Source organism: Chiloscyllium plagiosum, unplaced genomic scaffold (genome assembly GCF_037043375.1).
Source record: "Chiloscyllium plagiosum isolate Xiang-an unplaced genomic scaffold, Cpla_swu_hap1 HiC_scaffold_2, whole genome shotgun sequence".
Taxonomy (NCBI): domain Eukaryota; kingdom Metazoa; phylum Chordata; class Chondrichthyes; order Orectolobiformes; family Hemiscylliidae; genus Chiloscyllium; species Chiloscyllium plagiosum.
In genome coordinates, this window is record NW_028270140.1 from 10,534,450 (window position 1) to 10,547,549 (window position 13,100).

Genomic DNA, 13,100 nt, shown 5'->3' on the forward strand with positions numbered 1-13,100 from the left:
AGTACAAACTGCAGAATTAGCTATTCTTTATCCAAATTGCTCTCTTTGAACAAAACAACATTTCAAGTTTGTTTCTTTAAGCAACCTTTGCATCATCTAACTGTTCATACGGAGTATCACAATACTCATCAGCCTCCGTCCACGCTCTATAATATTATATCCTGCTCTCTTATACTGCTGGCAGACTTATTTTCTGCTTGAACATTACACTAGACCTCCCCCCATCATGACCTCCTCCATTCTACCCCATATCAGCAATGCCAGTTCCCAATAAGTTGACCTTCAGGTTGCAGTTGGTAACTGAACACTCATCCTTTGAGAGGTGGCAGCACAAACATGCTTAAAACCAGCAGTGGGTGCTTTAAAAAAAACATTTTAATACAAGAAAGAAACTAGGACTGGCAGCTCAAAAGGCAGGACCAGCTCAAAGACGGCAACGTTCTGAAGTTTGAATTAAAACATTCTGATCCAAATTCTCTCAGGGAAGTATAGTCACTATTATCCTAGTTGTCACTATTATCCTAGTTGTCACTATTATCCTAGTTGTCACTATTATCCTAGTTGTCACAGACGTCAGGCAAGAGTACATAAACCATCCCATTGAGTTCTTTATGATTCCACCTAAATACCTCACAAAATCACTGCAAACAATTGACAGGCATTAAATCAATACTGTAGGGTACAACTTAGGTATAACGCTTGATTTTAAAAAAGTATTAGATTCTTATAATGATAATGGAGAAAAAAAAAAGAGGCAAGAGTGAATCCATTGAGCTTCTAGCAGAAGTGGAAAAGTACATATAGTGTTAACATTGCCATATTTTAGAAAACAACAATGGAAATTAGAAGCTGAAAAGGATTAGCAGCAAGGAGAAAGTGAGGACTGCAGATGCTGGAGAATCGGAGTTGAAAAGTGTGGCGCTGGGAAAGCACAGCAGGTCAGGCAGCATCCGAGGAGCAGGAGAATCGATGTTTCGGGCATAAGCCCTTCATCAGGAAAGGCTTATACCTGAAAGGTGATCCTCCTGTTCCTTGGATGCTGCCTGACCTGCTGTGCTTTCCCAGCGCCACACTTTTCAACTCCCATAGGTTATGCAGGTCACTGCAAAGAGAAAAGCCCAGTTTACTTTAGGCATATCTGATGGCGGAAACCTAGCGATATGGTTCCACGCAAAGGTATTTAATCCCATTTCATAACACAATAGATACGAAGTATGATGTTTAATATGGAGTGCCTTATTAACTGGTCCAGATTTGAATATCATCTTTCAGCACAATTACAATTAGCACAAAATACATCATTGTAATTTTAATCATCTTGATGTGTTCTTTTTCTGAGGACATGCTTCAAATGAATTAACGTCATTCAAGAACTGGATTGTAAGTAAATGAAAATCCCACTGTGTATGAGACAAAGACCTTATAAGCCTCAGGCTCGATTTGTTTCTCCCAACATGAGTTAATGGCAATATACAGCCTTTGCTACTTGAATACCATTGGCATAAGCTAATGCACAAACATAATGCACATCTCAAATAATTGCTAGTTTTGTCTGAGTCATGCAGAACATGGCTTTACAAAATATTGAACAAGTTCCAGATGTGATTAACTGATCTGAAACTAAGAAAGTAATAACGAGAATCACATTTTCTTTCCCAACCACCGTCTGTACTCGAGGAAGGAATAGCGTTTTGATAACATATTTATTGAAGTGGTGCATTTTCACAAACTATCGCTGCTTCATACCAGTCGCCCTCAATAAAAACAGTCAACTTCTTAAGGGTTAAAACAAAACTGCGGAGGTGAATATCAGAGAAATGTTTCTGTCCTGTAGCTAATGATGTCAGTGCATTGACGAGGTTGTAGATTCGTTAACCAGCTGATGTGTTTTTCTCAAGATTAGAGTGGTGCTGGAAAAGCACAGCAGGTCAGGCAGCATCCGAGGAGCAGGAAAATTGACGTTTTGGGCAAAAGCCCTTCATCAGTGTTTTTCTGCAGACATTTCGTCACCTCACTAAGTGACATTGTCAATGCGCCTCCCGTGAAGTGTTGGCAGTCTGTCCTGCCTGGTATTTGTTTGTCTGTTTTCTGATACTTCTGGCTCTGTATCTGAGTGGTTTGTGTATCAGGTCCAGTTTATTGATTGAGTTCTGGTTGGAGTGCACTGACAATTGCAATATTTAAGAGGTATTTGGATGGGTATATGAATAGGAAGGGTTTGGAGGGATATGGGCCGGGTGCTGGTAGGTGGGACTAGATTGGGTTGGGATATCTGGTCGGCATGGATGGATTGGACCGAAGGGCTTGTTTCCATGCTGTACATCTCTATGACTCTATGACATGTTACAGGATGGTGAAAGGGTGCCAACAGAGCTCACAGTTCCTCATTACACAAATTCTGAGTGATTTGGTTTGATTTATTACTGTCAAATGTACCAAGGTGCAGTGAAACATGTTGTCTTATATGCTTTACAGGCAGATCATACTACACAAGTGCATCAGGGTAACAAAACAGATACAGATGGACTGGGACACAGACAGAGAAGAACTGAAAAGCCGTCCGTGTGGGAGGGAAGGATTGGGGCCAAAAGTACATACTGAATAACCAGGCAAAAAAATGACTGACTCCATCATCAGAAAAATATCAAAGACAATTTAGAAATAGTAATGACAGGATGATATTAAGCTAAGGTGAAACCAGGAAACTGCTGCAGGAAGCAGAACTATTGGAAGGTTCCAGGGAAAAGTAAATTTAAAAAGTAAGGAACAAATAAATCATTTTAGATCAACAGGCAGAAGGGGATACTTGCAGTTTAGAAGAAATAAAAAAGGAGGAAAATTCAGAGAAGCATTACCACGGTCATAACAACAGATATAACAGTGTAAAAGAGAAATATAAAGAGTGACAAAATACAAGAATGCACAACAGATAAATGGAAAAGACAAAAAGATACCAAATAGTCAAGTTTTTTCCTTTGAAAATGGACAACTAAAAATTCTTTACATATGTGACAGCACAATAAAAGCTTTGGTAAGAGGAGGAAAGAAAACGAGGTAGAATGTGTTTTCTTTCCATTAAAAGAGAGATATTTCGAACATTACAAATGGATCTTTGGTTCAGAACACACAACTGATAATAAACCAAAAAACATTGTATGGATAGGCAGAAATATCAAACCTTTCCAAAAGGTGTATCGACACTTTTCTCAGTCTTTTCCTCCAAAATGTCCAGGTCACCAAGTCCTGATCCACCAATAATTCCGACCTGTAATCCAATGAAAACAGAAAATTAAAATATAAATATACAGTTCTAATTATACAGGCACTGTTAGTTGACAAGCATGTTGTCCTCATTAATCAACAATGGAGCCCCCCAGAGGTGCGTACTCAACCGCCTCCTGTACTCACTGTATACCCATGACTGCGTTGCCAAATACCAGACTAATGCCATTTACAAATTCGCTGATGACACCATCATAGTCAGTCAAATCTCAGGTGGCGACAAAACAGACTACAGACATGAGGTGGAAGACCTGGAAAGATCGTGCACTGAGAACAACCTAGCTCTCAATGCCAGCAAAACCAAGGAAATCATTATTGACTTTCGGCGAGATGTTACTCATGCCCCCCTACACATTAACAGCACAGAGGTGGAACAAGTGGAGAGTGTCAAGCTCCTGGGCGTGGTCATCCCCAACAAGCTTTTTTTGGAGTCTTCATGTGGATGCACTGATTACAAAGGCCCAACAACATCTCTTCTTCCTCAGGCAGCTGAGGAAATTTGGCATGACGGCGAATACCCTTGACAACTTTTATAGGTGTGCCATCGAGAGCATTCTGTCTGAATGTATCACTACCTGATATGGCAACTGTACCATTCAAGATCGGAGACAGTTACAGAGAGTGGTGAACTTGGCCCGGACAATCACAAAGGCCAACCGCCCATCGATAGAATCCACACCTGTCCCGCTGTCAAGGAAAGGCCGCCAGCATTCTCAAAGATCCATCCCACCTGGCAATGTTTTTCTACAACCTCTACCATCAGGGAGAAGGTACAGAAGCCTGAACACATGCAGCAGTCGGTTTCAAAACAGTTTCTACCCTACTGGTGGCTCAGTGGTTAGCAATGTTGCCTTACAGTGCCAGAGACCCGGGTTCAATTCCCACCTCGGCCGACTGTCTGTGTGGAGTTTGCACATTCCGGCTGCTCCGGAGGAAACCCACGCAGACACTGGGAGAATGTGCAAAAAAAAATGTGCAAGTCAGGCGAATTGGCCATACTGAATTGCCCATAGTGTTAGGTACATTAGTCAGGGGTAAGTGTAGGGTAGGGGAATGGGTCTGGGTGGGTTACTCTTCAGAGGGTTGGTATGGACTTGTTGGGCCGAAGGGCTTATTTCCATACTGTAGGTAACCTAATCTAATCTAATTACTGAATGGACTCAAACTCTTAACATTCGCCTGTCCCTGTGTTTTTGTTTTTGCCGCTGTTTACCTATTATTTACTATCTTTGCTACTTAACTCTGATCTGCCTGCATTGCTTGCAAGACAAATTTTCACTGTGCCTCAGTATACGTGGCAACAAATTCAATTCAAATTCAAATTCAAAATACATATTTATCAAAATGTTCAAGTAAGAGCATAATTTCAGGCCACAGACATTTTAAATAAAATCAATATATATGCACCAATGTTGGGCACAAGATCACAAAAAGCTAACCATTCCAAAAGCAGCTTTTCTGAAAAAAACTTCACTATAAAGACAACATAAAGAAACTGACCGACAGTCTGTAATGGATTTTGTCTGGGGTACAGTATTTTACTTGATGCGGCAATGCATTTGCTACCCCTCATAACATAAGGAACTAATTGCGGTGTTAAATAATCTAACAAGTTATTTTTACACTATTATCCACTTACTTTCTACGCACAAGCTGTACAGGGGATGGTAATCCCTTCTCCAATGATGTGGTGCACAATTGCAGCATTGCAACTTTAAAATCTTGCTGAGCTGCTCGACATTAACTGATCGTTGATTTGGTGGCACATAGCATTTACTCTACTGGACCTTTTGAGCATTGATTGTGGGGTGATGACGTGCTATGAATCACTTCTCACTTACACCACATGCCCTGAAATGCTTTGCTAGGGAATTGTTTGTCAGGCACTATCCATTCTGGATAGCTTAAAATAGCCGTTTATCCAATCAGTGACGGTCTGCTCATTATATTGCTAAGTCAGCAAACAGGGGTAAAATTAGAAAAGTAATCCATCACAAGAATATAAATTTCTCAAAGCACTGTGAATTGGGGGGAGATGGCAGTGTTTTGGCAATGTCACTGGACTAGAACTTCAGGCGTCATGGGTTCACCAGTGGAATTTTAATTCAATAAAAGTCTGGAATTAAAAGCGGTCAATGACCACACAATTATTGTCGATGGTCAGTAAATTCTACCTTGTTCAGTCATGTCCTTAGAGAGAAAAATCTGTGATCCTTACTCGGTCTGTGACTCCAAACCGACAGCAATGTGGTTGACTCATGACTGCTCTCTGGGTGATTAGATTAGAGTAGATTCCCTACATTGTGGAAACAGGCCCTTCGGCCCAACAAGTCCACACCGACCCTCCGAAGAGCAACCTATCCAGACCCATTTCCCTCTGACTAATGCACCTAACACTATGGGACAATTTAGCATGGTCAATTGACCTGACCTGCACATCTTTGGACTGTGGGAAGAAACCGGAGCACCCGGAGGAAACCCATGCAGACACGGGGAGAACGTGCAAACTCCACACAGACAGTCACCTGAGGCTGGAATCAAAGGGGATGGGCAATAAATACTGGTCCAGCGAATGATGCTCTCATTGCGTGAACGAATAAAGGAAAACTATACATCCGCCCAAGGTGTGGGTGGAACATCAAATGGATGTCAAGGTTCGCTCCATTGGTGGCATTGATGTGCATCACATGCAACAAATCGTTTGCTAACCCGATTCATCGTAGGCTCAGTTCTTCGCCGCCTTGTGTATTAAACATTGTTCCCTCAAAGATGCACGGCCGCTGGGAAGCCCTGTGCATGTCCATTGTCACATCACAGCAGGAATTCTACTTCCAGAAGCCATTGATGTGCATAGCCCTTGAATGGTAATGTAGTAGGAAGAAAGCTTAAAGGGAACGTTGACATTCAATGCCCGTATGTCGAATTGAATTAGCTTTATTGTCATTTACTCAAATAAGTACAGGCAAAAGTTTACAGCTGCTACATTACGGTGCCTTATACCTAGGCAAAGATACTTAAGATCTTTCTGTTGTAACATAGAGATGACGCCTCAGCAGATTGCTTATGGTTGTTAGTAAGTGTTTCTCAAGGGAAAACAAATCCTGTGATTTACCAAATTCATCTCTGAATAGTCAACATGAACAATCTTCCTGAGGTACGACTTTAATACTGTTAGACCATCCTTGGATAACGATCTCTGGCAACACCTCTCGTTGCTTACCTTCAGTAATTATCAATGGGAACTGTTACACTGGCACTGGCCATAGTTGAATGGATCTACCGTGAGTACACCGTAATCAAGATCATCAACATGTTGACCAAGAGGATTATCTTAGCCTGTGTGTGGAGTGTGTAATTTATTCAGCTTGTTAGACATAATCACCAGGGTACCTGGATTATATATCTCACTTCTGCACCATATTCCTTCAGAACACGGGTGGTCTGTTCCTCCACAGAAGATGTAATTTGAATCCCATGAATTGCAACTATGCTTGCTGGTAGTCTTACCACTTAGACCATTGGTATCGACCAGTTTGAAGAGTTTAGGAAGGCCAGGTGAACTAGTATTTTTGCATTGTACTGTGAATCAGAAGCACAGACCTGGTGATCCACTATCTGCTGTGAGACAGTCTCTTCTAAGCTGTATCATATCAGCTCTTTCTGAAGGACGTCCTTCAGATGTATAATGGTAACATGTCTATTGTCATCCTTTTGTTTCCAGGACATATGATGCCAAGAGTTGAAAAAGCTTCTGATCACCTTATACTATTGTGGGCAGCACTATGGCTCAGTGGTTAGCACTGCTGCCTCACAGCACCAGGGCCCCAGGTTGGATTCCAGCCTCGGGTGACTGTCTGTGTGGAGTTTGCACATTCTGTGTCTGTGTGGGTTTCCTTCGGGTTCTCCGGTTTCCTCCCACAGTCCAAAGATGTGCAGGTCAGGTGAATTGGCCATGCTAAATTGCCCATAGTGTAAGATGCATTCGTCAGAGGGAAATGGGTCTGGGTAGGTTATTCTTCGGAGGGTCAGTGTGGACTTGTTGGGCCAAAGGGCCTGTTTCCACACTGTAGGGAATCTAATCTATCTGGTGAGTGAAGTTAACAATATGCAAAGCTTCATCTTCTTTGCCTTTTGCTGAGTCTGACCCTCATTGATGTGGTTATGTTTGTGCACGTGCTGTGCTGTTGAATTGCTTTGTTAGTTCTGAGGTCTGGCCTGGCCTTCAGAATCAGACTCTCCTGTACCTACATGCAGAGTGTGCCTATGTGTCGCATGCTCTACAAATATCAACGAAAACTGGACAACAATTTGGGGAGGTATGGGAAACTGCATGTGTTACAGATTTGGTTGGTTTGGTGTACGTTAGTGTCCATAGCAACAGTGTTAGCTGCACCTAAAGCACATAATTGTTCTTGCCTTACCACAACAGCTTCATACAGGGTGTCCATCTTGAAGTGTTATGTTGATGCTCAAAAGATGCTTCTTAGAATCCCCACAGGATGGAAGCAGGCCATTCATCCCATCAAGTCCACACCGACCCTCCAAGAACATCCCACCCAGACCCACCCCATCCCTGAATTTCGCATGGCTAACCCACCTTGCCTACACATCCCTGGACACTACAGGTAATTTCCCTTAGCCAATCCACCTAACCTGCACATCTTTAGATTGTGGGAGGAAACCGGAGCATCCAGAGGAAACCCACACAGACATGGGGAGAATGTGCAAACTCCACACAGACAGACAGTTGCCAGAGGCTGGAATCAAACCCAGGCCCCGACGTTATAAGGCAGCATTGCTAACCACTGAGTCACTGCGCCATTTCTTAGAGGCATAAATTGGGGCAGGGGTGATGACTGACTCACATGAGCCTCTCTGACAGTTCCGCTTTGGCAAGTTCATAGCTTTGTTGCAGCATCTTGTGATAAACTGATCAGCAGATCCTCGAGGGTGCTGTCTGTATGACATGAGTTGGAGTTGGTTCATCCCGAATTAATTCTCACTTTCAGCTGGTCTCCCAGAACCTTGCACACCGTTTCTGTACATTTTATTTCTGATCATCCACAGAAAGACTTAATTGTGCAAAGCCCTTCCTTGCCAATGAGTAAGAAAGATTTTCGGAGCTCTCTTCCCGCTATTATCCGTACATCAGGATGTGAAATTGAGCTGCACATACGTTGTTTGAATATTTGCAATTCAACACAGTTGTCACTTGATGCTGCCCAAATCACAATGAAATTTCTGCTATCTATTGTTTAATTTTAAAATATTGGACTGTACCTCTAAGTCAGTGTAACTTTTTAAGACAAAACCTCTTCAGATACTTTTTATCAACTTGTTCGGAGATGGGACTTGAACCCAAGCCTCCTGGCTCAGAGACAAAACAAATTGCTGGAAAAGCTCAGCAGGTCTGACAGTGTCTTTAAAGAGAAAAGAAGAGTTGCTGCTTCAGGTTGAGTGACTCTTCCTCAGAACTGGTTCAGAGGTAGGGACACTACCAGTGCACCATCGAACCCTGGACTTTGTCAATGAAAATTGAAAAGTGCTGTTTCAGTGGTCTCTTTAAGACTGCTCCTCCCTTTATAACAGACTGTACAGGTGTTACGATGACACTGTTATTTTGTGTCAACAGTCAGGGACAAAGTGTACTCGCTTCCAGCTCTGTACAGCACTATGACAAACAACAATGATCAGTTTATCTCTTTTCTTGAGGTTAGCTGAGGAAAGAATGCCATTCAGGGTGGGAGAGTAATTTCTTTGGATAATGAAATGGAAATCTTTTATTTTCACCAGAGCAGGATCATCATTTCACCCAAAGATTGGAGAATACAATACCCTCCCTCAATACTCTCCATGAAAAAGTGTCAACCTAAAATATGCACTCAAAATACGGATTTAATCTCAAACCTTATGGAAACAAAGCCCAAATAAATCAAGTCAAACCACACAAGGACTGCGAGTTTTAATCTTTGGGTCCTTTTTCAACACCTTTGTGGTTTGCAGAAGAAAATGAAACTAACATTTCACACAAGCTGCCCCTCAAAGGGCTTTACAGTCTCTGACGTACTTTTGAAGTGTTGCAATGCGAGAGTCACGTCAGCCAATTTTGCGACTAGCAAACAGCCAAAAAAATAACAAGGCAACAACGACCAGATCATCAGCTCGAGTGTTTTGATGGAAACACAAATACAAAGTGGGAGTTCAGATCCCTGCTCTTCTTCAAGAGAGTGCTTACAAGTGTGTTCCTTCAACCACTCAAACTGAAGTATTCTCATTGATGCACTCCAATCCCAGGGCTGGAAGGTCTTGGAGTTAGGGGTGGGGGATGGGGGGTAGGGGCTATGAGGTTACTAATATTAAGAGAAATGGTACAGGGTACTGAGCTCATCGCTCATCAGTTAGAGGTTTACCAGCAGCAGGAGGGATGGCTGATAGGTCATCCTCCATGGAAGTGGCTGACGATGCTAAAAACTAGTTCATAGCTCCTCAATTGGGTTGTCTTTGATTCTTCAGGAGGTAGGCAAGGCCACTGACCCCTTGGGTTAAATACTGGCCACAGGGTCTAATGCAGGAAGTGTAAGGTAGAATCATGTAGAGAAAGCAAACTAAAGAAAGATTGATTTGTTTGCCCAGTCTTTTACTGAGGCATCAGTGTCCTGAAGCTTGCAGAATAAAAAGGAAAAATCAGACTGGAACATCCAATTTCTGTATTTAATACTGCGGGCTCCAGAGGTTCCGAGGAGATTCCACAATTTAGGAGATTCCAAGAGTAGGCCATTCAGCCCCTCAAGCCAGTTCCACCATTTAGTGCGATCACGGCTGATCTGAGGCCTAACTCCATATACCTGCCTTTGGCCCATGTCCCTTAATACCTTTGCTGATTAAAACTTTACCTATCTCAGATTTAAAAGTAACAACAGATCCTGCATCTACTGCCATTTCCAAATCACACCCTTTGTGTGTGTACAAGTATTTCCTAAAATCTCTCCTGAACAATCTGACCCTAATTCTCAGATTATGCCCCTAGTTCTAGAATCTTCAACCAGTGAAATTAGTTTATCTTGTTAGTATCTTGAAGACTGTTATCAGACCACCCCATGACCTTCTAAAGGGTACTGTTCCTCTCACTGTTATTCCCAACACCAAGTCCGGCCATCAACACAGAGCTGATACAGCAAATTCCGATAACTGGCAACATTACGTTTTGTATTTTTAACTTAATGGCCACAAACTCAAAGCTGCTTTTACTGAAGGTGCCTTTTTCAGACAGACAATTAGTCTGTGAACATTTGAATATTGCTAATCTGAAATTAGAAGTCAAAGATTCCCATCTTGCACCCATGAAACAAGACTTGAACAAATTAACCCATTTTATGCAACATGAGGAGTGTGTGCTGATTGGTTGGGTCATCATTGCCTGAGAGTTGCAACAAAAACAGTTAACTGTCAATCTTAATGCTCAGACCAGGAGGGTAGAATCTGATTGGTCAGGGTATCACATGGGGAATCATCAGAGATTGGCATTCTCTGTGACACATTTGTTTTTAAAAATGAAAAAAGATGCAACCTGTGCACAAATTTATTTTGCCTATTGTGTACAGTAGTGCCTCGACTTACGAACTTAATCCGTTCCGGCACCCGGTTCGCGAACTGAATCAATGTTTCCCATTGTTTGGATAGTGTAAGAATGCTTGGACGTAGCAACGAACACTGTTCACAGCACAAGCGCCAAAGACGAACTGAATGAGATCACGCGGGGCCCGAGAGCTTTTGCGTTCAACAAGCGCGTAGCAAAGCAGAACAATGAAACCGCGTGGTCGCACACGGGCTTTTTGTGTTCGTACCTTGAATTTCGTATGTACGTTGAAACAAAATTTTACGTACAATCCTGTTCGTAAACTGATTTGTTTGTGAACGGGGTCGTTTGTATGTAGAGGCACTACTATATTTATAAATGTAGAATAGTGTCCTTTTTCTGGTGTATTTTTTGCATCCTAATTCTGGTAAGTGGAAGATGAAACGTTTTGACTTCTGGTCTTCTTTTAGCAATGTTTACATTCTGTAATATCAAGTAATAATTTATGTAGAGTGGGTCCCTGATTTACGATCGACTGACTTCTAAACACTTATAGTTATGAATGTGATCCCATACCGGGTATAATTGTACTTCCAACTGAATGCTTTATTTTGTCCTGCACTATGTTATAGCCTGTGTACAAATCAACTTGCAAATGGACTCTACAATGGAACCCCTCACAATCCAGGGACGGCCTGGATCTCTGGAAATTGCTCGTTAATCCAAGCCAATGGGAAGTACAACAACGTCTTATATAGAAGCACTTGTTGAATCCCTACACTGTGTGGAAGCAGGCCATTCGGCCCAACAAGTCCACACTGACCCTACAAAGAGCATCCCACCAGTCCCATCCCACTACCCTGTCCTTGTAACCCTGCATTTCCCATGGCTAATCCACCTAGCCTGGACATTATGGGCAATTTAACTTGCACATCTTTGGACTGTGGAAGGAAACTGGAGTACCTGAAAAGAAATCCACGCAGACATGTAGAGAATGTGCAAACTTGACACAGAGGCTGGAATCAAACCTGGGTCCCTCGCATTGAGAGGCAGCAGTGCTAACCACTGAGCCACCACACTACACCCTACTGTGTAGGGAGAAACAGAGTTAATGTTTCTAATCTGGTAATACATCACATCAACGATCTGTATTGGTTTCTGATTTCCAGCAACCACAGAAATTTTGCTTTTAACGTGTAACACAGCTCCTGCCTGCTGCCACCTCCAGATAAATAGATACCAGCTAGAATAAGCACCTTATCATGATAATTGCAGAAAGATTGCATTATCTTGAGCATTGCTTCACATTTACTGAACAGGATTACAGCCCTATTTCAGGAATGAAATAACAGGAATCTTGCACCTGTTAAAGTTTATTTGATGTATGAATCATCCTTGCAGCATGAACAAACACAAGTGGTGCCAAAATAAAATTTGATTTAATGACAACTAGCCATAGTGTTTCTGTGTAACACAGGAACATTTGCAGTGGGGTACCAGTGCAAAAATGTACTTAAAAGGTTCATTCCATTTCAGACTCACTTTTCCACCCAAACCCCACACAGAAACGATCACTGACCAATGCAAAAATATATTTAAAGTTCATTCTGCTTCAGAGTCAAATCTCACACAGAAACAATCAACCAATCAATCAATCAGTTCATATTATGTCATTCACAACAGCACAAACAAATTCATGGGGGTTTTGTAAGCTGGAATTTCCACTTTGACAGGTGCACCTTATTTTATACTTGCCAAAGGCCCTCTGTTTAAATAGCAAATAGTGGAATTTGATATTTTAAAGAAGTGTTTAATCAGGAATATTGCCCATGCAAATTTCCATTTCCCAGTTATTTGCTGTGAAATTCTGTGATGGTATAGGCACATACCAGACCAAACATTACCAGCAGAAGTTTCAAACTTGGATCCACCAGATCATGCCTGTATGGGTGTGGGAACCCATGTGTGAAGTGATCAAAGTTTTCTGTCCTGTGTTCTTCTACGTCTGTTAACTTAACAGCAGGATCCAAACAACAATTCTTTTGTGAGAGTAACACTGTTTCTGTTGTTTACCAGCATCGCCATTTGAAAATGAGGATATGGAGCTGCTCATTTACTTGGACAAAACTTCTGAAATTCGCAAAACGACAGCTACACCCAAACATAGGCCACGCAAACAAGTGGCAATAGGCTGGAACTCACTTACTGGCCTGTCAGAGTGTCTCTTTGGTGAATAAATGAG

The 13,100-nt window shown here is 42.0% G+C and overlaps 1 protein-coding gene across 2 annotated transcripts in view; it reads right to left on the reverse strand.

Moving 5' to 3' along the window:
* mtap (methylthioadenosine phosphorylase) overlaps nucleotides 1-13,100 on the reverse strand; it is a 204,727-nt gene that overhangs the window by 158,023 nt on the left and 33,604 nt on the right. For both annotated transcript variants that reach the window (XM_043718939.2, XM_043718941.2), the window contains exon 2: nucleotides 3,179-3,265. In XM_043718939.2, coding sequence (XP_043574874.1) covers nucleotides 3,179-3,265 — 87 coding nt within the window. The remainder of the gene's footprint in view (nucleotides 1-3,178; nucleotides 3,266-13,100) is intronic.